Source organism: Maylandia zebra, linkage group LG23 (genome assembly GCF_041146795.1).
Source record: "Maylandia zebra isolate NMK-2024a linkage group LG23, Mzebra_GT3a, whole genome shotgun sequence".
Taxonomy (NCBI): Eukaryota; Metazoa; Chordata; class Actinopteri; order Cichliformes; family Cichlidae; genus Maylandia; species Maylandia zebra.
The window spans coordinates 15,932,280-15,958,578 of record NC_135188.1 but is presented as its reverse complement, the minus strand read 5'-3'; the positions used below and the strand labels follow the sequence as shown (position 1 = coordinate 15,958,578).

General features: G+C 38.6%; 1 protein-coding gene across 1 annotated transcript; it reads right to left on the bottom strand.

Moving 5' to 3' along the window:
- Positions 1-10,234: 10,234 nt before the first annotated feature.
- On the bottom strand, positions 10,235-21,948 carry scp2b (sterol carrier protein 2b). Its single transcript, XM_004552924.5, has 5 exons — positions 21,786-21,948; positions 19,753-19,843; positions 14,832-14,961; positions 14,525-14,604; positions 10,235-10,893 (listed from the first exon to the last, which is right to left on the bottom strand). The coding sequence occupies exons 1-5, from the start codon at positions 21,806-21,808 to the stop codon at positions 10,798-10,800; spliced, it is 420 nt and encodes a 139-aa protein (XP_004552981.1). The 5' UTR covers positions 21,809-21,948; the 3' UTR covers positions 10,235-10,797.
- Positions 21,949-26,299: the final 4,351 nt, after the last annotated feature.

The following is a 26,299-nucleotide window of genomic DNA, read 5'->3' as shown; positions in this document are numbered from 1 at the left end:
AAGTTTTAGATCTCACCCTGGGTCAACACACCTGAATCAAATGATTAGTTCATTACCAGGCCTCTGGAGAACTTCAAGACATGTTGAGGAGGTCATTTAGCCATTTAAATCAGCTGTGTTGGATCAAGGACACATCTAAAACCTGCAGGACACCGGCCCTCGAGGCCTGGAGTTCAACATTTGTGATCTAAATCAAGCCTGTAGCTGTGACTTCACTGGCCAACAGGCTCTCACAGGACACTAATTAGTACAGCTACAAACATGAAGTTTACAGCAAGGTTTAGTTATTATTGTGATCTGGAAAAATTTGCAAAATTCCTTCTGCCTCGTAGGTTTGATCCAGAATAATATATCTTCATAATTAAGGAATGCGTTGTTTTTAAAAAGTTGTGGAGATACTTGTGTTTTACAGAGGATGAATCCCAATGACTTTGTGTTCTTCAAACCTTTGCACTGATTACCATGAAATTTGGTTAAGAAGTCCACGTTCCCCTCTGGATGACCTACAATAACTGTCGCTCATCAAAAGCTTCAGACTGGGTTTAGAGCAAAAATGTGGGACAAAAACTCTACTTTACAAACCAGAGATATGGAATTTGTATAGTGTGTGCATTTGTCAAGCAGCGAGTCATTCTACAATGTGCCTGTGAAGCACATTGTAGAATGACTTTTGATCAGTTATTTAAGAATGATAAATGTTATTCTTTTTAAGAACAAGTTCTCAAAGAGTAAAATTGCGGCTCTGTGCTTTATGCTAAGATATAGGGAAATTAAAAGAGACATTTTTTTTCTTCTTTTTTCTGTGAAGTTAATCTGGTTGAATGCTTTTCAGGTCTGACCTGAAGTAAACAATTCAATTAGCCACCTGGAATGGTCATTGTGTTAGCTTGCTTTAGAGATTTCCATCCAGGACAACTTGCAATCTGACCTAATTTTCCTTAGTTTATTAGATTCTTTCCTCGGCCATGGTGCCAGCAGCTAAATAGTAAAAATTTCCAAGCGTGTCTGCACTTGTCAGATCATCTCTCTTCCAAAGTTGGAAATATGTTCTGGAAAATTACTTGGGCTAATTAAGAAGCAAGGTCAGTCTGTGGTGAATTGTGTAAGAGATTCTTCAATCAATCCCAAATCATTGTGCAATGCCGACGTATTCTAAGTTTATCTGTCGTTTTTCACACAAGACATTGGTGCACATAATGTGATTCATCACTGTTGCTTTCAAATGCTGGCCTCAATTCATCAATTTGCACATTGTATTTCTGTCATGGTCCCTGGTCTGGTTCCAGGGGTTTTGAGTTGCTTTGGCGTTTTGGGATCCTTGTTTATTATAATTTTAATTTCAGCTTAATTTCATTATGATTCTAAAACCTTGTTTTTAGTTCTAGTTACTGTTTTCTAATTATTGAGTTCTGAGTTATGTCTGCACTTGATTATAGTTATATTATTTATTTGTTTGATGATTCAAAACAAAAAAAAGAATACTTCAAGATCCATTTTGAAGACTCTTGATTGTATGTATCACGTGAGGTCACATACTATTTTAATATTAGCTATACTGCTCACACTGACCTTACAAAAACTGGATTTAAATACTTTGTTTCTTATAAATGAAACAAGATACAACGCTAACACTATGAAACTGCGCCCTCTGATGTCATTTAAAAAGTTATATGTATTTATCTGCAAGCACTCTTTAGTCCTTGTATTATGTGTCTCACCTGAAAGCAAGATCATTTCAATAATATTAGTAATAATAATAATAATAATAATAATGACAATTTAGCTTTTTTTGTTAAACTTCCTCCTTCTGTCTTGTCTTTATGTGTTCAGCTCTGATGTTTTTCATCCATGTTTCAGCATCTCTGATTTTTAATAATGATTGTCGTTCCTTTCCTGTTTTCTTCTGTTTAACTATTTTAATCTTGTTTTGGGGTTTAGTTCTGCCTGTTGATTGTCTTGATTATGTTGAGCTCTGTCTTGCTCCTAACCTGTCTCCACTTCCCTACTCTGCACTGCGTGTGGTAATAGTCCCATCTTCCCTTTGTCCTTTGACAGTGCATCTGCTTATCTAGCATATTCCCTGTTTGGTCTGAATTCATCAGTAAGCCTTTGGATTTCTGCTTTATGGTCATTGTGGACTTTGTTATTTCTGTCTTTGTGTGACTTTCTCCTCGTGTCATCCTCTGAAAACATACTGGGGTTTTCAACTCTGCACTTTTTAGCTAAAAGATCTGCATAGGAAAGCAGGGTTTTTAGCATGACTGGTCTCCCCTGACATTACCTGTCTGTGATATTTTATCTGACAGAAATCTATGGCTAAAATCAGGTTCCTGGCTAAAAATGTGTACTATATTTGAGTTAATGAAAGATCAATTAACACAACTAATTGACAATGCAAAGTTATGCTGGTGATTTTCCTTTGTTTCTGGGTAAAAACAAATTTTCATACACATTTCTTTCTATACAAGCATATTATTATTGTTGTTATACCTGGCAAAGTATAACCACTTCATTTGAAACATATAAGACAGATAATCAGACTGCACTGACTGAACCTGTAGTGTCCAGATGTGGGTCTTACATCATCCCAATGTTTTTAACTGCATACTACTGTTGTTTTTTCATGCATATAAACAAGATTTATAACTTCATTACAAAGGTTGGTATTTTCAAGATGAAGGAATGTACAAAGAAAAAATCTACACATCAATAAGAAGCTGATTTTATTACAGCAACATGATGTTCAGCTTTGGGTTTAACAGCTGAACATTCAAAACATATCATGCTATGGTACGAAGAGTAAAATGCACTTATAATAAACGTTTACATGAGATGTGCCACTTTGTCAGTTTTGTTGATCATTTTTGTAAACAGTCAGATGGTGAATCAGTATGAATTATGGGATGGCATTATTGTTAAATGTGTTCTCTGCAGAAGGAGTCAATAATGTATGCAATGAAGAGAGGAGAAAAACTCTGCACTCTAAAAAGAACAGGGTAAAATGGTTTAGGTTTGCAAAGCTACATCTGAGCAAACCACAAGACTTCTAGAACAATGTCCTTTGGACAAATGAGACCATAGTGGACATGTTTAGTCATAACGCACAGTGCCACATTTGGCAACCACCAAACACAACAAATCTGCACAAACACATACCAACTATCAGGCACAGTAATGGAGGGGTGAAGATTTAGACTTGTTTTATACCCGCGGGGCCTAGGCATCTTGTGGTCATTGAGTCATCAATGAACTCCTCTGCATGCCGAAGTAATCTAGAGTCAATTCTAGATAAGCTTGTGCAAGCACAATGAGCCTGAGCACAGCAAATCTACAACATGGCTAAAAAAGAGAAGAATTGAGGTGTTGCAGTGACCCAGAAGTCCTGACCTCAACCTGACTAACATGTTATGGTGGGACCTTAACTCTACATAAATGAACTGAAGCAACATCGTAAAGAAGAGAGTGCCAGAATTGGATGATGTGAGAGACTGATAAAGTCATACAGAAAACTATTACTTCGAGTGACTGGTAAACTTTCTAAGCAAAACTGACTATTAGACCACACCTCTGGATTTAGGCATTGGAGTCTTGAGACAACATTTCCATCAACAGGCCAAACTGAGCTATATAACTTAACTAAAAGTTAAGCTAGAGTGGGAGTACATTATACATGCTTCCTTTCCAGTGGCCAACAGGGACTGACTTCTGTAATTTAGAAAAACATTCAGTTTTACAGAGATCTATCAGAAAGTAGCCCACATGCTCACCTGTAACCTCAGTAAACACTTTTTATCTCTAAATTCATAGCTTCAAGTCTTATTGAGTACAATGTCAAGTTAATGTTGTAAATTACAATCGCCATGAAAGACCAAAAAGACACTAAGCACAGCAGTTAGATAATCCCCATGTGTCATGATGTTTTATGTCAAAAGGCTAAGATGGCAACAATAAACACAGTCAACTTGAGGCTTCATAATGGAACTGTCCTAACACATGGCTATGTCCATCTTTTATATACAGTCTATACTTTAATCCAAACTTATTGTGTTGAATGATTATTCAAAAACCAAACAACCCTTTCAGATAAAAAATATATTTTTGACATTTAGATACAAGTAGGCTGTTAAATACTGCAAGAAACAAAAAAGAAAGGAATCATTTAACAGTGCATCACAATCCATTATATTTTTAAAGCAATTTCATGGCTAGCATTAATATAAAATGCATCCTTCCACAACCCTTTCAATCCACTAACACTGAATCCTGACGCACCATTCTGTCTAAAACAAATGAAACTGTGTTATGTACGCACCAGGTCAACAAGAAAAGAGAGACAACTCTGTGTCTGAAACTTCAATCTTCACCAACTGCACGGTCTAGTTGGGAAAAGAACATTTATCACCCATGACAGCTTGATCTTGTTTCATTTCAAATAGTTTTTCAGAAGAACCCCGAAAAATGCAACAAAAAAAACCTCAAACAAAAAACACATCGTGTGGTCTAATCGCTATAGGTCAGCACTGCTTACATGACACTTGTGCTTTGATAAAGCCAGGGAAAATTATCCTTCTAATCATCTCCTCTAATGCTGGCAGAGATACTCCACTCAAGGCAACTCTCAAGGTACAGGTATAAAAGCCATTTATCAGAGGAGCTCTTTCTGCTCGTCACTCCACAGTATCTATCAGAGGAACAGCAGCGCACACACGCAGAAAACTCACAGTACAGCATGCACACACCCACAGCAAAATGCACTTTGTACGATGTCGACAACAGCCAGAATCAAAACATCAGAGCATCCAGGGGTTAAAGAGGAGTTTAAAGCAATCGAGAAGTTGACAACACTATGGTACCTTATTATTTAGAGACTTGAAGTGAGAACAGCCTTTAGATACTATGCATTTAAAATGTAATTATCTTGTTTTCATGCTGTTTAGCTCGTTCTCAGCAGAGGAGAGGCTGTAAAGTAGTTTGACTGTGCAGATTGTCTAAAATGCAGATACCAGAATGGTCATGCATGGATGAATGACACTCAAAGCTCAGTCTAAGCTCATATAAATGCAACAGCCACCCATAAAATATGCGGCAGTAAAGTCTACAAAGTAAAATGATGGTCTCCTGCTTTACTTTACCCCTTCCGAACAATGTTAGCTGAAACGCACTGAAGTCTGACTTCCAGTTCAAACACAGGCTGTCCCATAGTAGGCTTGGAGTCACACAGCCACTCCAGATACCCTCCAGATGTGAGAGCGAAGTGGGAGTGGGAGAGGGAAAGTTAAGGGAAAGACAGCCAGGCGAGAGTGAAAAAGGAAAGGAGTGAGTAAGAGAGACAGCTCTGACCTGACAGGGAGCCAAAAACACAAATTCTTTCCTTTTTTCTCATATTTTTTCCCCATGTTTCCCTCGTTTTCTCCTCACAGCATGCCATTTCAGTTTAAATGTAATAACTTTGTGCTTTGTTAACTTCTGGTAAATTTGTGTCTGGATTTGACAACAACTAAACAAACCTAAACTGTAAAGCAGTGATTATACATTCAGTGTGTAAAAAAAAATAATCTTGGATGCACTTGCTCAATCAGTCTAGTTCTCCAGGGCACGCTGATTTGTAAACCAGTGTAGTGCAGACTGCTGATAAGAGCTGCTAAAATAGCTATGAAAATCCAATCTGTTTACAGCGGTGTGCTCTCAGATAGCTTTCATTTGGGAGACAGACAGATTAGTCATCTGAAAATAAATTAAAAAGTGGAAGAACAGCATGCCAAAAAGGAGTGACAGGATATGATCTAATATCCCATGTGTTTCCACACTTTTCAACAAGCACCTCCTACAGTAGTGTGTGAACATCTGCTACCATTAAGGTGCATCAGCACAGTTAATCTGAATATAATTTACATGGCTTTGGGGATGATTTGATGCCAAATTATTGTCTTTTTTTATTATTTTGATTATGTGAGTGAGCAAGTTAATCTTTATTCACACAATTGCCTTTGTGTGTGTGTGTTTGGAAGAAAACTTAAGGTTTTGAAGTTTTGATGGTTAAAAACAAGCTCAAATAATCGCTAAATGATTTCTTGAATATGAAGAAGAGTTCATTGTAATCCAATGACATCAAATCTCTATACGGTAGAGCACCTTTGGGATGTGGTTGAATGGAACAAATCTGCTGCAAGTGTTTGGTAATATTGTGTTAGTATGGACCAGCATCTCTGAGGAATGTTTCCAGCATCTTGCTGAATCTATGCCATAATTCATTAGGGCAGTTCTGTGGAAAAAGCAGCCCCTGACCCCAACCACAGCAGAATTAAGACTCATCAGTCCAGGCAATGTTTTTTCAATCTCCTCGTCTAACTTTGGTGAGCCTAAGTGAACTTTAGCCTCTGTTTCTTGTTTCCTCAGCTAACAGGTCTGGCACCTGGCCGTGGTCTTCTGTTCCTCTTGTCCATCAGCTTCAAGGTTCAACAGAGTGTGTTCAGAGATGCTCTTCTTCATACCCTTGTATATAGAGAGTGGTTATTTGACTTACCCTTGCCTTCCTTTCCTTGAAGCAATCTGACCAGTTTCCTCTGACCTCAGACATAAACAAAGCATTTTTGTCCAAAATAAATGCCAATCACTAGGTATTTTTTTCTTTTTCAGAACATTTTCTTTTTTTCTTAAACTCTACAGATGGTTATGCAGGAAAATCCCAACACATCAGCAGTTTCAGAAATACTCAGACTAGCCCATCTGGCACCAGCAACAATGCCACATTCAAAGTCACTCATATGACCTTTCTTATCCATTCTGTTGCTTGGTTTGAAGACCTCACTTTAAAAAGGAGAGATTGTTTGGGAAAACTGAAAATGACAGGACTGGAACATTCACTTTAACTTTTAGAAAGTAGTTGGTATGGATCTGTTAACTTTTAGGCTCTTTCAAGGATATTTGGTACTAATTGAGGTTATTTATACCTGTAAATATAACAAAAATAGTCTCCATTACATAGACGTGAATCATGTCACATTCGTTCTGGGCTAATTTTTTAAAAATGACATGAACGCTTACACAACTGTCCAGATCACCCTTAATTCACCTTACATTTTGGCATTGCCTAACAGACTTCACAATATGAATCTACGAAGGCTATTTGTGCTGGAACTGCAGATGCTGAGTGCAGACAAGAATAAAGGCAGTGATGAATGCTCACGCTGCACTGAAAGATACCGGGCTTCTTGTGGTTGTAGCAAACTTGATGTGGTTTGGGAGTCTCACTTACTGATCACATGAGTTGCTGATTTCAAGATAAAAAAAAAGGGGGGGGGGGGCAGAATTGGGTTTACAGCCTCGAATCTGCTCTCGAAATCGGCGAAAACACACTCTGGTCCATGTTCTAGTTATTACTCATCACATTATTTGGCAGGCTGTTTTTCCCTCAGATGGGCTCCGGTCGCTGGGACATAATTTTATGTAATTTTCCACTAGTGCAGTGAAACATGTTCAGTCTTCTAAACAATGTCCCTTTCAACAGATGCATTTTATGGCTCTTTGAACAAGTTGTAGGGTAAGATTATAAAGGCATCTTGGGACATATACTCTGATGAACATTAGTAAGCCTGCTGCATTTAATTGTGGACGCATTCAAACACATTCAGCATGTTTTGTTTATAAATTGCAGCTGGGATAGTGATTGCTCTTTTTTGTATACAGCTGAGATCCCATCTGCATTCTTTTAAACATAACTTTTATTAGGATAACACCCTCAATCCAAAGAGATTTTTAAGGTGTTCCACAAAAAATAAGGGATTCAAGTCCCACCGACACAAGTGTCCACTGAAGCTGCTTTGGACCATTAAAAGCAATTCTAATTCTCAAGAATGAGAATTATTACATCATGTAGTTTTTATCAAATACACCAATCACCACTTTATTTTTTGGTGTTGTGGTGGTGATAGTGGTGATGCTGAAGGTTTAAAACACCCTGCTCTTTCCAAACAAACCTAGGAGAGCTTTTTGAAAACATACTGTTCTTGCAGCAGATAATTATTTTCCAGGACATTAATGGCCCATATACAAGCTGTGTTGCGTAACTGGTACAAAGTAGCAAACATTTTATTCAGGTCAGGGTCACAGTGACCACAGAGCAAGCAGAGACATCATGGAATATAATTTATAGCTTTATGTGATGCACTCACAGATTTAGGACTGCATGCACATAAAGTTGGAAAACCAACAAATGTCATCCACAGAGATCGTGACAGAGACAACAGGGCTCACCATGACAGTGGCCATTTTGACTGTATGTGCTGGGTGTCACATGTAATCTCTTGAAGAAGAAAAAAGAGGATGGGGGGCTAAGTCAACAGCATACAACTAAGGCTAGGTATGGATGGATGCAAGTTGGTGCTAATAATTAAAAAAAATATTATGTACTTGTTAGCACTAATTGAATTTGCAGATAATTGAGAGATAATTGACTTGACTGGACAAGTTCAGCGACTTCAATAAGTTGAGGGGACATCTAGCAGACAGTTTGCAGTGTTACCATCTACCCTGTTAATGAGTCTTTGCAACCCCCTAAAATGAAACATTTAGTTCTTAAAGGTACAGTGTGTAAAATCTCACTGCTTGATGCCAGGAGATCAAGTGCATCATCACAGCTACGCTGCCCACGGTAGGCCAAACAACTCTGGCCTCCGTTCATCTGTAGTGAGTGTAGGCTGTCAGCCCGCTGTTAACCTCAGCTGGAGTCCATGTTCATTTACTCTGCAGGAGGCTCTGAAAAAGGAGCCGACGAGTCATTAAAGCTCACTTCTGTCTAATGTCAGCAATACTGAGGTGAGTTGTTGAGAACATCCTGTTTTTTGTTTTTTTGCTTTTAGGTGGCATTAGTAAAACTTTCTTTGAAGTGCAAATCGAATATTTTATTCTCTGGAATAAGCAGTTGTGACAAGATCGGGAATAAATGACATGTTTATTCTCATTTTTGTGTTGCACTGGCTATAGAGGAATTGACCCATCTTCAGATCTACCCAAAAGTGGCAACTTCAGGAACTCTGGTTTTTGTCATAATTGACTTTGCTCAGTTTTTTCCTCTGGGTTGCCACCTGAATGACATGTTTGATAAGAGCCTCCCTTCTTGATATATATCCATCCATTCTCTGCTATAGGGCTAACAAGCATGTCTTTGGACTGTGGGAGCCAGAAGTCAGAGTACCTGGACAGAACCCATGCAAATTCCACAGAGAAAGGCCAACACCGGCTAGTGGATTGTAATCCAGGGTGTTTTTGCACCATGTGAGGTGATGATGCCAACCACTGTGCCATTTACTACCACAGCTCAAAGTAAATACTAAGTGCACGATTTCTATAAAGACTACTGCAGGTTTTGCTGTAAAGACGTGATCACATGACAGTGAATTCACTAAGGCTACATTGTCAAACTTGGAGCAGAGCCACAACAAACTGTTCTTACAGTCTGAGCAGTGCTTTTCGTGCCAGGTTCCATCACCTTTCTTTGTAAGCTGGTAAAGTGCGTCGTAACTTTCCTCTCTTCTTTTAGCAAGAATTTTCTTTATCATTTTATTCACATTAATTAGGCCTTTAATTTACATAAATGTTTGCAAATAGTCTAAAATGTCTCAATTTCTTCACTGTAACACAACAGAAGAAACGACATTCTCTAAAAGCAATCATTACTGACCAATGAAATAACCCCAGTGTGACTGCAGAGTAAGACCTGAAAACTACACGAGCCAAGCCAAAGCTGCAGTGGAATCTGGGTCAGAGCTAGTTAACAGATTTGTCTTTCAGCCACGCTCATCCATCTACAAAGGAAAAAATACAGCGTGGCAGTCTGGAACCGGGTTGCTGCAGCACTGGAAAAGTACAGGGCCCTTCAAAGGGCACACGACCGACATTGATATCAAAGTACCGTGTAACAGTGGGACATTATTTTGCACAGTCACACTGATATAACCTCAGATAGCACCCCGAAACTGTGTCAGGAGACTTTAACGTCAGCCTCTTTTCACTGCAGAAACACTGGAGCATGGCCACTGTTTCCATTTTAACATCCAGAAACTCAACATTCCCATTTGAACATAAAAGAAGGAACATCATGTTGTTCATTCAGTCTTGTTTTATATTCCAAGTTGCTCTGTGCTTTTTTTATCAGCAAAATTTAAAGAGACCTCGAGTTACTTGCAGGAATCATGCGCCAAATACACCCAGACCGTGAAAAATGAAAATCACGATCCCCAGGAAAGACACGTTTATTCTGTAGAAATATTTTAGAGATTCATACAATAAGAGAAGAGCAGAATATGTATTTTGTATTAGTATTAGTTAGGCAGACTTAAAAAAAAAATACTACATTTCTGCCTAGAAACCATAATCTGAGATGAGGAGGCACTTTGACTGTTCAATCCATTATTATGAAGAATAATACACCAATCTGCTCTACTCTTCAAACATTTCTAGACATATTACACTGAAAGATTTCATTAGCAGGGAAGATTACAGAAAAATTGGACAAGAACTGAATTAGTATCACAAAGTAGGGAGGTACCTGTCTCTACTACGTTGGACTAACAGTATCGCTGCAGGCAGGGACTAAATTAGAGAAATAATTATCTCTCCATCTATGTCGTTCTCCAGTTAGATTGGCCTGTCTGCTTACTAATCCCAGTGTTTGGTCAGTGAGGTCACTAAAAGGAAGAGTGTTTTAGTCCAGTGATGAGAATTTTTAACATTTATCTGAAACCAGGCTTGCGGTTGAATTCCTCGTGGTTTATCTCTGTTCTCTTTCCAGCATCTCGTCTACAGCTTGGCTTTGCCCGGCTGCAGCTGCAGGTTTTGTAGCTTCATAGCCAGACCCATGTTTCCTGTGATCTTCAGCTTGCCCTGGAAAAATGCCTGTGAATCAGAGCGAGAGCGAGAGTGTAATACACTGTAATATAAAAGCATCAGATGGTTGGGAATCAGAAGCATGGTTCATTCAGTGTAGGAGAGAAATACATGCTGCTGGCTTTAAAGAGTTACCATGAGAGATTAACTCAACCCGAGAAAAAGTGGGACAACGGCAACAACAGCTTATGAAAGGTCAGGAAACTCCAGAGCACACAGGCGTATGAAGGAGAAATGAATATTTGTGATGTGAGAAGGTAAAAATCAGGCGAGTGATGTAAAAACGTGACCATTTTAGAGATAAATATTTTCTCAAGGAAATAAAAATAAGTCATTCATGTAAGTTTACAGCAGAAATGGGGAAACTGAGGGTTTTTTATTTGTTCAAAAAAAACCAAAAAACAATGCAGGTATCCAAATAACTGGGGATCTAATCTGTGGAAAACACACTGCTGGAGCCTGCATTGCTATCCTTTTGTGATCAATAGAAAACGTATTAAATTATTAAAGCTGTGCAACACTCCTTTTGGTAATCTGTAGGAATGCATCTCTCCCTCTCCGTCCCTCTAATCTTCCTTTTCTCAGGCCTTGTTGTGGCTTCTCTGCTATCTGTTATCCAAAGCAGGGTTAGAATCATGTACTTGTGCATCATGTAACTGTTTCCCTGTAAGAGCGTCACACACATATCTGTTCCCAGGATAACGTTGGAAGAAGTTAATAAATTAAACTTGCCCCGGCGAGCACTTGCATAGATATTCATCACGTATGCTTTTGCTTCCTTGCAAGTAAATAAATGCGTTGGAACTCGCTGCTCTGTGTCTCACTTCATAAGGGATTTTTTTTTTTTTTTTTTAAACAGCTTGGTCCTTCGAGCTGGATTTCAACATCTCTCCTGTTCATTTCAGCCAATGCAGACCAATACCGTACATGGGGGAGTATGGGACTCCTGCAAGACCTCCACCAGAGTTTAAAAACGACAATTCAGGATCGCTGAGTTGTGCACATTATTATTAGTATTATAATAAAAGCTGGAGAAGGTTGCAGAGCGGTTACCAGTGTTTCCAGTGGGACTGCCCTGTGAAACCCCATTGTACGCACCAGTTACTCAGACATTATGTCTGTTATAACTGGTTAGCTGACTGAATTATAAAAATTGAAGAACACTCGCAACTAAATAAATAAAATACATACATAGATTAAATAAGTAGATATGTAAAATAAAGAAAGAAAACAGAAGCTGAAATACAGAGTCGACTCTGAAATAGACACAACAGATAAACTAGTAAAGATATAGTGAGGTAAAGTAAAACGCACAATAAAATAAAATAAAGTGAAATGAAAAGCTGTAGGATGGGTAGTAACTGCAGTAAGGTGGAACAGGATGCACTCAATGCCAGTGACGTCAGATCAATGTGCCAAAGAGACTCGAGAGCAGTTCAGCATTTGCCCTTATGGCAAAAGGAGTTCAGATTTGAGGGGAAACTAGATGTTTTTCTCCCATCCTTTTTTTAATGTCACACAGGAAAATCAGAGAGGAAGAGGCAGACACACAGTGCAGAAGTGGCTTTTCTAGGACCTCACAGTACATGCAATCACTGCAAATGGCTGTGAGCTGATGGTAGTTGTCTCTGGATGACATTTTTTTAGTGTAAATTGACCTGAGTGCTACCTTAATATAGTGCTTTCACATGTAATAATAATTCAAATGCATTTCCTGCATGGAAAACAACGAGGAGCTGATAAGTCAAATGTCGAATCATAAAAGGTTAAAACTATATATATATTTAGCTTGAAGGTGCAAAAGAGCCACCATATTTATTTTCAGACAAATCTAATGAAAAAAAGATTGGTTCATTTTGTGATATGTGGCTCTCGACCCCTCTCACTGTTGTTTCTGCAAAATACAAATATCTTTAAGTATGGTTTAGTTTTTAAAAAGGTTCCCAGTTTGTAATCTTAGTTACTAAAAACCAGTGTAATTGACTTATTAAACATTTGTTGTACCAGTAAAGTGTTTCCATATCAGGGGTAAATGCTTTCCAGGGTTAGTTTCGCAATTCACAGAATACTTGGAAAGAGCTAAAGCTAAAAGGTAACTTATTACGTTGTTTCTTATCTTCTGTACATTTCAACTAATGAGGACAGTGAATGTGAATGTAGTCCGTGTGAGCCAAAGGCTCCTACTTCAAAGTCCACAAAACGCCCAGTGTCATAGTGTTTCCTACTTTTGTATCTATATGATACCACAGAGCGGACCTACGGTAATATAGTGATCGCAGGCAAAGATGCTCCACAGCTCTGCTGTTCAGTCTTTGTTTGTGTAGTGCAGGCAAACAAAAGAACCGTCCTGTAAAAGGAGGATAGCTAAAACAGCTTGTTTCAGACAGAGGATTGAGAAACTAAGAAGAAGGATGTAACTCTAAAGAGATGGATAAGCAGATTCAGTATACGTCTTAAAGCAGCGGCTCTCTCACAATGCCAAAAACGTTAACAGCTCCTACACTACAATTTTTAAATCCACCATCACAAACAAATAAGGATCTGAGCTAAATTTAAGTAAATTAAAGTACAAGTCTGACTTAAGTAAACATTAAAATTTGTTGTATTACTGATCTTCATCTGGGAGTATTTGCCTGACGCCCTGCACATTCATCAGGGCACGTTGGTTTTTTCACATGCTGAGGCCGTGCACAGCTCTGTGGCCGTGCTGGAGAGGCCACAGCTAACAAGACATCCAGCAACTCAAATGACTGAGAACATGCAGAGCTTTGGTCCAGCTGGTCTTGGTCTTTTTTTCCAGTTAATTTTTTCGAAGGTGTGAGACAATCTCCAGGACAACAATGTTTATCAAAACAGCAAACTCCTCATTCACAGTTCCACAGCTGAAATTAAGCTCATCTATGAACAAACGGACTTTTTCCAAGACTGGCAACAACGGGTTCGACTCCTTGGAGGAAAAACCTTTTTTTCTCAGTTGGCAGCTCAGCAGAAATGTCCGTTCCAGGTGGCTAATAGCTGTTTACTTTAAGTCAGGCTGAAAAACATATAAAATGAATGTTGTAAAAATGTTTTTTGGAAAGCTGTGGGAAACTCACACTAGACATCCTAAGTATTTGTGGGTAATGTAGGACCTTGCCAGCCAACTGGAGAACTCATGGCAGAGGGACATAAGTGGATACATAAACATGGTAACACCATGTCAGACTTATCAACTAACGCCTATACAGAAATCTAAAAGAGTATATGATAGTGCCTTTCCTTCTCACACAAATCATTCAATATGTTTCTAAATCAGTTATTAGTAAGTGTTACACTTTTATTAGCCAAAAATGAGACTTGAGAAAAACAAATACTGCATGCTTGTACAAAATTAAATAAAATAGTACCGGAAATGTCTTTAGTTTAAGGTTTTTTGACTTTGAAATGGCTCAAGATCGCTGTCAGCTAGTCAACTGGCACATTTAAGGAGACTAAGATGTTTTTGTTTGGTTGGGTTTTTTTGGTACTTTATGGAAAGAAAAGAGTTCACTGAATCAACTTCAGCTGCAGTATCAACAGACCGAACGGAAAATGGTAAATGGACAGCACTTATAGCACTTCACAGTTTAGCCTCCAGGCCGTACCAACACTGAATACTCACAGTTTGTGGGTTCATTTTCCCAGTCATCAAGGCCAACAAGTCTGCGTCTGACATAGAAATGGTGCAATCGGCTTCCTTATCTGCAGGGCAGAGACACAGAAACCGAGCTAAGTTTAAAAAAAACATGTTACAGCTCAGAGGTTTTTGCTCACTGACTGAAAAGAATGGGAGCAGTTTAACCCTCAAGAGACAGAGATATTTTAACACCGAAAATGGGACCGAGGGGTCATTCGTGAATCCATTATATTGGATACAAGAAGACTGGAAGACTTTAAATCATGCTCACACAGCCGCTCAGCTTTCTCACCAGTATCATTGTGAACGCAGCCTTTGCCGTTTTTCACGTCCACAAACCAAGTTGCCTCCTTTCCACTTGGGCCGTCCTTTACTTTGAAGGCAAACACTCCACCAATCTTTTTCACAAACTGCTCCCCATCCTGTACAAAGACATTTCACATACCTTAAACCAAAAACAGTTTCCACTACATGTGACTGAAGGAAAAATATATCAAAAATATTTCACAAGTTTTGCAAATTCAGTGCAGTAACAAAATGTTCCATATAAAGTTGTCAGTTTTTAAAAGAACATGTTTTACTGCCTACATTCACTCATCTTATGCTCAGCCTGACAAGCCATGTGTTATTTTCTTTAGAGTTTGAGGTAATGGCAGAAAAACTACTGAAAATATTCAGATAGTGAAGGGAAAAAAAAAAAAAACCAGTGGAAAATCTGCCCAACTCCAGTTCAGGATTTGGTAACTGTAGGTGCAGCCAAGAGAGTGGGCTACATTTACATTTGAGCTAAATGTGCACAGGAACTGAAAATCTATAAAATGATAAAGACTATGAGGCTTTATTTGAAATTAAACATTTTGAATATTTATACAATTTTGAAACAGATCAGGGGTGTCGAACTCCAGGCTCGAGGGCCGGTGTCCTGCAGGTTTTAGATGTGTCCTTGATCCAACACAGCTGATTTAAATGGCTAAATGACCTCCTCAACATGTCTTGAAGTTCTCCAGAGGCCTGAAAATGAACTAATCATTTGATTCAGGTGTGTTAACCCAGGGTGAGATCTAAAACATGCAGGACACCGGCCCCTAAAGCCTGGAGTTCGACACCCCTGAGTTAGATGAATCATTGTCACCAATTACCATTCAAGAAAACCATCCTTTTTTTAATGGAGATGGATAATCCATTAAATTTAGTTCTAAAGCAAAGTTCTGATTCTACAACGCAGTGGTTCTTAACCTTGGATGAGTCCAAGCCCATTGCAACTTTTTCATAAACTCGTCATCCTGCCTGCTGTCCTGTTTGCTGCTGCCACTCTCTAAAGAGAAATCAGCTAATTTCATATATAATATCTGCTTACAGTTCATTCACAACTAAAAGCAACATAATGAGCAAAGTTAGGTATTGTAAATAAAGTATTTGATCACGAGCAGCAAACCTTTTGAGCGGATGTGTGTTTGTGTGCATGCATGTGTAAAAAAGTTGGACTTTGTAAAGTCCTATCATGTTTTTCATAAAGCATGATCCACCATGGGTGGAGCAGACACCCCAGGCACCCTTGTATGGTAGAGCTTTGTCAATTAAAATGTAGCCATAACTTAAAGGATATCCTGCTTAAATCTTTTTTTTTTACACTAAATAAGGCCATACTTTACAAAATGAGCATTAATTAAGGACATAAACTAGTAACTAAGACCATAAAATTGGTAAGGAAAGCCATTTAATGGCTATGAATCAACTGAGAAGAAAGGTTAGTTTCTCAAAAACCTCTGTTATCCAGGTTCTTTTGGCAACTAGAGGAGTTGCTGTGCCCTGCTGGCCATCAGCGGAAGAAATGTGAGGAGTGAATGCACAGGGGCACTAGGGCTGTTCGATATAACGATATATATCGGATGACGATATAAAAACGTCTATCGTTTCATTTTACGCTATCGTTTGTTTCGTGGTGTCACAAAATAAACTGTTTACGGCAATATTTTTTCATCGTTTTGATGGACACTGTAGTGGCTATATTCATTTCTTACAGTTCTCTCTGTCTCTTATATTTAATATAACCACACTACGGACAAGCGACTGTTTTTATGCCTTGTCGTTAGCAACAACGATGGTAAAACCATCGCATGTCCGCTTGTTTATTTTCCACATAAATCTTTCACAATAAAGCTCAAGATCCTGTTGAGACTTTTCAAAATAAACTGAATCACATGAAATAGTATGCAGAGTACTGACAGATGAGAAGCAAAAAAAGAGCCGTCAGGTGCTAAAAAAATAAACCTTAGACTCAAACATTAGAACAGGCTTTTCCCCGCAGCACACCGTGTATTAAATACTCACAAAGAAAACGGCGGCAGTTACAACTTATATCTAAAAATATATAGTTTCACGCATCAGTTAAAACAGCGGTCTCCAACCTTTTTTGCGCCACGGACCGATTTATGCCCGACAATATTTTCACGGACCGGCCTTTAAGGTGTCGCGGATAAATACAACAAAATAAAACTAGTACCGGTACCGAAAAAAATAAGATTTATTCATAACACACGTGAAAAGACCCAGGAAAGCAGAGTTAACGATAAAAACGATAACAAAATAACGCTGAAAACCGATAAAAACCCTGAAAACCATACATTTCACACCTGAGCCTCAACTCTCGCGGCCCGGTACCAAACGACTCACGGACCGGTACTGGTCCGAGGCCCGGGGGTTGAGGACCGCTGAGTTAAAACACTCGACTCCAGGTACACGACGCCTAGCTGGAAACACTTCACACAAGTCGAGCTGCCCGAGATTCACAGAATTTACAGAAAATGTTACATTTTTGTGATTTATATCGTTATCGGGACGATAGATATGAGATTTTGGTCATATCGCACAGCCCTAAGGGGCACCCTTTCATTTCTTAATTCTTATGCCCATCATTATCTTTAATTGAATTTAATTTAATTAATGCCTTTGTAGGAAATAAAATAATAGTGTCTGGATTCTAACATCGGTCATCTAATGAACATATAAAAAATAAGACTTCGTGTGTTCTGATTAACGTAAAACTATGACAGAGATATTTGTAGCTTCGTGTGGTACCTCTCAGTTTTTGGCAGGTGATTCTCTTCTTGTTTAGCTCATAAAGAGGCTCAAATGTTAAAATAAACTATGTTTGCTAAATGTGAACGCCCAGAGGTATACACATGTAAGAGAACACAATAAAAGTGCTTTAAATGAGAAAGCATCCTGTAGAGTTTTTATCATTAGTATTATTGTTGTGGAGTTTTGCTTTTAATCACTGGGTATGTTTGATAATTATTCTTCATTAGCCAACTACCTTCCTCTCGTCCTGCTTTCTTAGTGTTGATTGGCTGTGGAGGATGAATTGCACTTACATAAAGCCACAGGGAGGCTGGAGTGGCTGTCTTCACTTGTTTTTCAGTAGTTCTTTATTATTAATTAGTTGTTTCGGTAATTACCTGCTGCCCCATTTTCAGTTTTTGCTTTCAATAGAGCTGTCAGTCTCAAAGCAAACAGCTTTTCAACAATTTAAGTTTCACAGGCAATTTTCATTTTGTCATTTTTTGTCATTTCTTCCCTCATTCCTGACATTCCAACAAAAACCAAGTATTAATCATAATCCATAAACGTTTTCCCTTCTTGGCTCATGCAAAGTTTAACATTAAATCACATAAACACTTTCAATAGCCAACAGATCGTTTTCATTCCCCCCCCCAGCATTGTGTCCACATTCTGACATTTTTTTCTTTTGGGCTGTTTTTTATTGCACACACAGTTATTGCCAAAAACCCTTTTATTCAACAGCTGTTCTTGTAAATTTCCAGCTGTAACATGACAGGAAATTATCTGAAAGGTAATCTAGTTGAAGTAATGTAAACAGAGATCTTCAAGATTCCAGTTGTTGCTAAAAATAAGTCTTTCACATCATCTTTAGATGTGAAAGGGTTCTAGACTTTAGTCTTTTATAAGTGTTTTTATAGTTTTCTAGTGCATGGGCATTAGGTGACTGGCTTCAGTCTTAAAGAAGAAGCCTAAATTTGATAACTCACTCTGTGGTTTGGTTCAAGGCCTTCTTCTTTTGTTTGTTTTGGCCTCCTATAATTGTTTTTGTATTATTAAATCTGCTTTGAACTGAAGCAGCATGGTCGCATGCTCCTGCAGTATGATTAGTCTGTGAGCTACAGACTTGGGGCCTGAAAGAGCTTCCCCATTTTCTGTGTTTTGTGGCATTAAGGTGCCAAGGAAAGCAGCAATTAATCATCAAACTGATACAGCTAGCAATAAAAACATAAATGGAAATAATGCAAATAAAATATGAAAGGAAACAGCTTTTCAGATAAGCCAATGCAGTCAACATTTCTGGGGCGTAGAAGACACACGACGGGTTTTGGTGGGAAACAAAATGTAAACAGCCTTAAATCTGCCGGGTGCACCGTTTACTCAGGTGTTTGTGGAGTACACTCTGCAGCCCAACACAGGTCAGCGACAAAAGTATTACATAACCTAGTTCATCCTTAATCTGCCCAAAACTTGGATTTGAGTAGAAACAAAAAAAAGAAAGAAAAACATTGAACTAATATGAAAATACAAAAGTAGAACAAATTCCCTCTGATAAGATAAAGATAAGCTCCCAAGCTAAAAACTCAAGTCTGTTTGTCTGATCAGTTTTCAGAGATATTACACTAAACTTTGCTGCCATTTCCTCATTGATGACAAATCCCACTCATTATGTAGAGAGCACTGCTGGCGAGCTTGAGATGAATCTGTATGATTGAGGTCAACTAAAGGTAACTGCTTAAAAACAGAGTTTTGATGGAAACCATTTGTCTGATTGAGTCACCATAAGCTTGATATTATTTTTTTGTGTTATAAAATGATAGTTTGGGAACGGATCCTGATGTGCCACCATAAGGCTAAAAGCCTGTGTAGCTATATGAACACAAGCCTAGGAGAACTGTAAATGCTTGGATAGGTGGATTCAAGTATTTATTAAAATCTTTTACAAAATTATTGTGTTTCGTTTTTTAAGCAAAGACCAAATCATAATACATATTATTAAAAGACCTAATGTGTTTTTTATTATACATACTTATTTATTTATTTTCACTGAAAAGGCATGGAAAATATTAATCAAAGGAGCAAAAGTCTACGAATAAAACTATGGAGCTGGAAATGCGCATATCAAGTCCCATTCATGTAGGTAACATAAATACCTCCTGCAGTTTCTTGTCAATTTCCTGGAACACAGCATGCGCCTTGAACCCCTCCAGTCCATCACTTGCGCTAGTGTCAATAGCTTGAATCCTTCAGATGATGAAGACAAATAAGAATAGGAAGGTGACGTTAGAGATAAAAAGAAAAGAATGAAAACACTGCCTAAAGTACCTAAAGTAACTTAAACTTGTAACTCTTCAGTAGTTTGGACACTACTATCGCATACTAAAACTGACAAACATTTTCCACCTGGGCACATGTATTCTGAGTTGAGCTTTTTAACCCGCTGCTTAAAGATTCGCTTTTCCACCGAGCAACCGTGGATTTCCAACCACCGTTTGCTCTTCCTACCGTATGAAGTGTAACTAGTCAGTGTTCCAGCGATGCTTGGTTGGATCATTTGTTTACATTTGGGTGGCAAATCACCAGCTGCTAGTGTTGTTGCCCCAACTTGTAAAACATATTTGTTAGTTCCACATTTAGCAGGAACAGTTATCTTGCATACTTTGCATAGCACTGTTGTTGGTTGGAGGTTGTTCAGGTAACTCCATTTCTGACTCTAACTGTCAGAAACGTATGGGCTTGTCTCACTGTTGTGAGCGATAGGGGCATTAAACATGTGGCACCCCAATAACAATAACATTCCAATGTAACACTTTTATATATCACGTAAAATTTTACACTGGTATTATCACAGATGATATGATACGACACAGCCCTACTTGAAAACACCACTGTGTATTTAATTGTGCACCTATTTTGAAGCCCTGATGTAAAAATAACTAAGACACACAAAACTCCAGGACATAGAGAATAGTCAATAAACACCGTGTCACAGGTTGGCAACTTTAAACACAACGATAGAGCTTTATCAATGGCTCATTAATGCCATGGTACATGTTTACTAAAACACTGATTAAACAGTTCAGTGTTCACTCTGCGACAAATTTTTGTTCAGGACTTGTTGATCGCAGGGTACCTTCCTCATAGTTCCTCATGGTTTATTCTATCCATCATTATCAGCAAAATTCCCCATTGATGTGCCCTCAAGATGCTGCCTGTTTCCTTCACTCTCCAACATAGGTCGAGAGTGCCAACGTCTGCCTGCCACATAGCACCAACTAGGGCTGGGCCATATCATACCATTCACGGTAATACCGGTATAATGTTGGGCAACGATAAGAAAATGAAATATCGCGATAGAATATGGGTAAAACGCGCATGCACAGTGCCTTTTGTTTTCATACGTACATGGTGGAAAAAGCATGGCGGCGACGGAGAATGAGAAGGGCGAAAGCGGATCGTTGAATGAAACAGATGAACCAGAATTGGTTTGTAAAAATGCTGCAACTTCAGTGGTGTGGAACTGGTTTAGCTTTCGTCTGTCAGATACACAACAAAGCACTATTTTGGTAGAGCATGCTAGCGAATTTTTGGTATCTGGTATTTTGTTGCCTCTGGAGGCATTTTGTAAGATGGATTTTCAAGCATGCCTTATAAATAAATTATCACATTTTTATACAAATCTAATGTAGGAGTGTCAAACTCACTTTAATTAATGGCCAGTGTGCAGCCTAATTTAATAGATAATAATGTAGTTTTCTTTTTTATGCAAGGAAAGACAAGTACATCCTAAAAACTCTCCCGTTGTGAACCATCCATTTACAAAAACAAATAATGAACAACCTGAGATACCTAAAAATTACCTACAGGACCAGAGCCCAGAGCCAGGGCCGCATATGTGACACCTCTGTCTAATCTGTTAGTCAGGATTCAGGCAGCAACTCCACATGACATCCAGCTTGACATTTACACAAAGAACAAGCAGGGATGCCACCGTGTGATGACCCTCAAACAGCTCCTCAGCAGCTGAGATATTTAACATGCCAACCGGAATCTTGTATGAAAAAACCAAAAGAGCTAACGTTGTTGCAATATTTGACATTTAACCTGTTTTTCAGCTAACCAGGACAGCAAACGGTGAGCTCAGAAACGTGCCGTAGTTAAACAGTGCAAGCTGTGCTTTTCTCACCTCGGTCTCTGTAATTCGGGCATTTTGCTGTGAGTGTAGGTGAACAAACAGCTCCTCGGTATGTGTGGAAGCAGCAGAAGGAGTGATGTTGCTTGCACTTCACCTGCTATTAGCTTAACGGCTGCACTTCCTCGTTTCTTGCACTTTCCCGGATATTCAGACTCGACCTGTCGATGTCAGATAAACCAGATTAGCTGACTGTCCTATGGATTCACTTAGTAACATCTAGTTTACATGTGCTTGTTCAGATAATTTTCTTAAACAGATCCGTAGGGTTAAATTACAGAGATTTTTTTTTTACAATTAGTAACCTGATCCACTAAATTTATTCATACCAGCTATTTAAATATAACCGTATATAAAAGCAGGCGTTATTAATCAGTAATTCAGGCTCTGTACCTTTGTATGACCAGGTACAGGGACCCACAGAAAATAAGATTATTTAAAGATAAAATACATTTAGTGTAAAAAAAAAATAGGTTGACAATTATTTTCATACTGAAAGAAACGCCAGAGCACAAGAGTTTACACATTTATGTTCAAATGAATGTTTTGCAAAGTGATTAAGTGCGTATTATTTATACTCTGTTGTCTTTACTGTCTTTGTTTTACTGAAGTTTTATTGAATCTGTTTTATCCTTTTGCATTGTTGCTTGATTTGGTAATATGATTCTGAAAAACAAGAGTTTGTTAGGACTTCTGGCAAAAATTGCCAGCAAAATCTCAGGTGATTGGCAAGACAGGCTTTTGACTTTTTATAACAAGCATGTACTGAGGGAGGTTCCTTCTATTATTCATTGTTTGAACTACCCACTCCGCAGTGAGTTTGACTCTTTGCCCTCTGGCTGTCATTTTAGAGTAGGGATATCAGTAGGACCAAAAGACTCCAGGTTTCTTTTATTCGTACTGCAACCTGTCTTCTTAATGGCAAATAGCCATTTTGTGGCTTTTTACTGTTGTTGCTTTTATTCTCATTTTATTGTTTTTATTTTTATTTATTGGGACTTTATTTTATTGTTGTGCACTCACTGGGTATGTGTCTGTCGTCCTTGTTGCCCCTGCTGCTAAACTAATTTTCTTTTGTGGGACATATACTGAAAGTACATACATAAACGTGTTGTGTGTAATCATATACATAATTACAGATTCATTAATGTCAATTAATGTTTCTGCTGAAGCTCTTTTATGTCATTATTATCTTCTTAGTTTAACCTGTTAGCCTGTTATTATTGGTGATGAAACATTTGCATTAATTTAAAAAAGTATTTTCAGTGGTTGCTTTACAGTTTAAAAGACCCCTTCAAAAGGATTTGAGTGGAAATGTTTCTGTTATTTCACAGCATAGGTTTTGTGCAAAAGCAGACCCAATATTTTCCTATCAAGAGCATCTTTAACTCGCACAGAAACAGAATATATATATATATATATATATATATATATATATATAGATAGATAGATAGATAGATATGGTGCTTGATGACTGCTGGATGTCAGACAATTAGCAATATATATGTTATATATTTTGCTGTAGGCTCTGTAGTGAGGCAGAGCAGAATGAGGCAAACATCTGAAAATCTCATCAGTCTAATGGAGACCCAGTGAACTATAACCCTGTCTGCTTTTGTAGAGAAGCACATAGGGAGGCCGGGTGCCTGGCTGGGTGGGCTTCAGATAGCAGCAGAGGGCTCACGGCCAACCATCTAACTCATGCTGGCTTGATCACTCCCTCACTTATCACAAATACGGGCTCAGCGCCATGGGAAGCCAGCCGATGCTGCTGGTACACTTCAGCGAGCTGTTTTTTTTCTGCAGCTGATGTGTGTAGCGGAGGTTGAGCTCCAACCACAAAATCACTGAACAGGAAAACACTGCACTCTACTGGTCCAAAGGTCGCATAATGCCATGGTTTTACCCTCTTATGTGGGCAAAGTTCTTATTACTTCTTTTTACTTTCTTAATGCACCACATTATCAGGATTGAAAACAACAGAGCCACAAGAATCGTTTGAGGCAAAATTGTTAAAGGTAAACGAGTCCTGAAAATTAATAAATCATCAAACCTTTGCTTTTCTCCACACACCATTTATATATTTTTGAATAGAGATTCATGAATGTACTGAAAACTTTGTCTCACTAACACTGAGAAATTAGTTACCCATAAAATCCCCTGGGTAGGAAATAATTAATTGGAAAAGAGAACATTCCTCATGGTTTTTCTTAAAATCGTTTTCCTATTTGCCTTCCTTTTGCTGTGCTTGTTGTGTGTACTTGTATTTCAAGTTATGTAGTGATGCATAAAGTCCTGATGACTTCTACCTAAAATATAACATCAGTTATATAGATGGTACGAATGCAGGCTTTTTCTAATAGAAGGTGCAAAAAAAACACCAAATATTTTACAGATACTAAATGCTGATCTTTACCTAATACAATGTATTTTAAAGGTAATACTGAATGTGTCATGGCACAGTGGCCCATGGAAATGGGATGGACTCAAGTGCAGTTTCAAAACCAGAGGTTTGAAGTGCGGTGTAACAAAAGTCTTTATTCACAACGCTTGGAAGCTAACAGAAAACTCAGACTAGCATTAAGGAACGTAAACTAGACGTCTGAGGCAAGAGAAACTATGGCCATAACAAAACTATGACTAGATTGCAGGGACAACTGGGTGCAGCGACTGGGCAGGGGAAACTGTGGCTGGCCAGGGCAGTGCTTGCAGGTGGAGGTTGCTTGGAGGGGGGAGGCAGGAGACAAAGGTCCAGGTGGGTACTACGTGCAATGCAGGGAGGCAGGCAGGAGAGACTGGCAGTTTGAAAAGGGAGAGGTTACTGGCAGCTGCATACCAGAATCCAGGAGAGCTTGTACGGATGAGGATTGGTAGGTGGGTTCCAGATGCTGACGAGAAAACAGAGAACTAAGGCAAGTAGACACAATGATACACCAAGGAACAGACATGAGGCCGAGAACGGACTAAAGTTGGCAGATAATCTGGCGAAGACTAGTTGTGTGCGCAGGTCATAAATACTGCTGGTGTGATTGCCATCAGGTGAGGAACAACAAAGACTCCACCCAGAGGGGAGGAGCCGATGCAGTGGAAAACTACCCAGACCATGACAGAATGGCTGTTTGAAGTATGTAAAAAAAGTTGTTTTAGAAGCCAGTTATCCATAATTATTCCAACTTTTCCAACTTTTGACTGACTTAATTATTATCACCTAAAAAGTTGTGGTAATTTAACTTAATAGTTAAAAAGATTCTATGAACTTGAATATTTTTATTTCTTTAACTAAAACTTTCCTTTAGCTGCTCACTTATTCACAAGGTGTCACTACAGCAGATGGAGCCGCATATTTGATTTGGTAGATTTTTACACCATGTACCCTTCCTGACACAATCTCCAAGGGATTTGTGTGTCCTCCCAGCCTTCAACCAGGGAGACTTTGCATGTCAGGCAAAGGTGTAAACCACTAACGCTATGGACCCACCAAATTGATTATTTAATCTACTTTTTTTCCTTTTACAGTTTTTCTTGATTGCTTAAACACATTTCTTGAAACTATGCCTCGTATTCCCAAAACAGTAAACACAAATCCATAATGTCTCACCCAATTTCCCAAACATCGTATTGTCAGGTCAAAATGAAGCTCTGGGATGTTTCTGATGATCTTTGGCAAGAGTGCATTAAGAATATATATTGTAGTTCTATAAATGCTAGACACTGTTTGATCCAATTTAAGGTTGTGTATAGGTTGCATTTTTCTCCCACTAAAGTGGAAAAAATATATAAGAACGTTTCAGCCCTCTGTGTTAAGTGTTCGAGTGGTCGAGGAACTTTATCTCACCTTTTCTTTCAATGCCAAAAACTACAGCTCTTTTGGAATCATTTGTTTGATTTTCTGACCAAAGCCATTGGCAGGGAGGTCCCATGTACCCCCTTTGCAGCATTGTTCGGGGTGTGTGAACTGGGATGGGCAAGGGACAAGACAGAGACGCAGGTTGTGTCAATGACCACAATTGTGGCTAGAAAGCTGATACTTCTCTGCTGGAAGTCTGCTAAACCTCCTACCTTCGAAATGTGGTTGAGAGAATTTGGAAATGTACTCCATCTGGAGAAAATCAGGTTTACCTTGTCTAACCGAGAGAGTGTGTTTTATAAGATTTGGCAACCAGTCATTAGCCTGATGGATAAACTTAAGTGAAATATACTCTATCTTAACATTTATGTATGCTGTATTACCACCTTGTTGACTTGCCGTCCACCTTCTATTGTGTTCTTTTGAAGGTGATTGTTGTATACTGCTCAATTATAAAATCAATAAAAATATATTGAAAAAAAAAATGAAGCTCTGCACCCAAAACTATTAACTTTTGCTGAAAAACCAAACTTTGCCCACAGACAGCACACACAAGGCCTCAAAAACACACACACAACAACATAGTCTTACACTTTGGTGCAATACATGTTAAACAATATTCCCAAAACTGGCAAGTTATGTTGCTTGTGGTTCTTCCCCT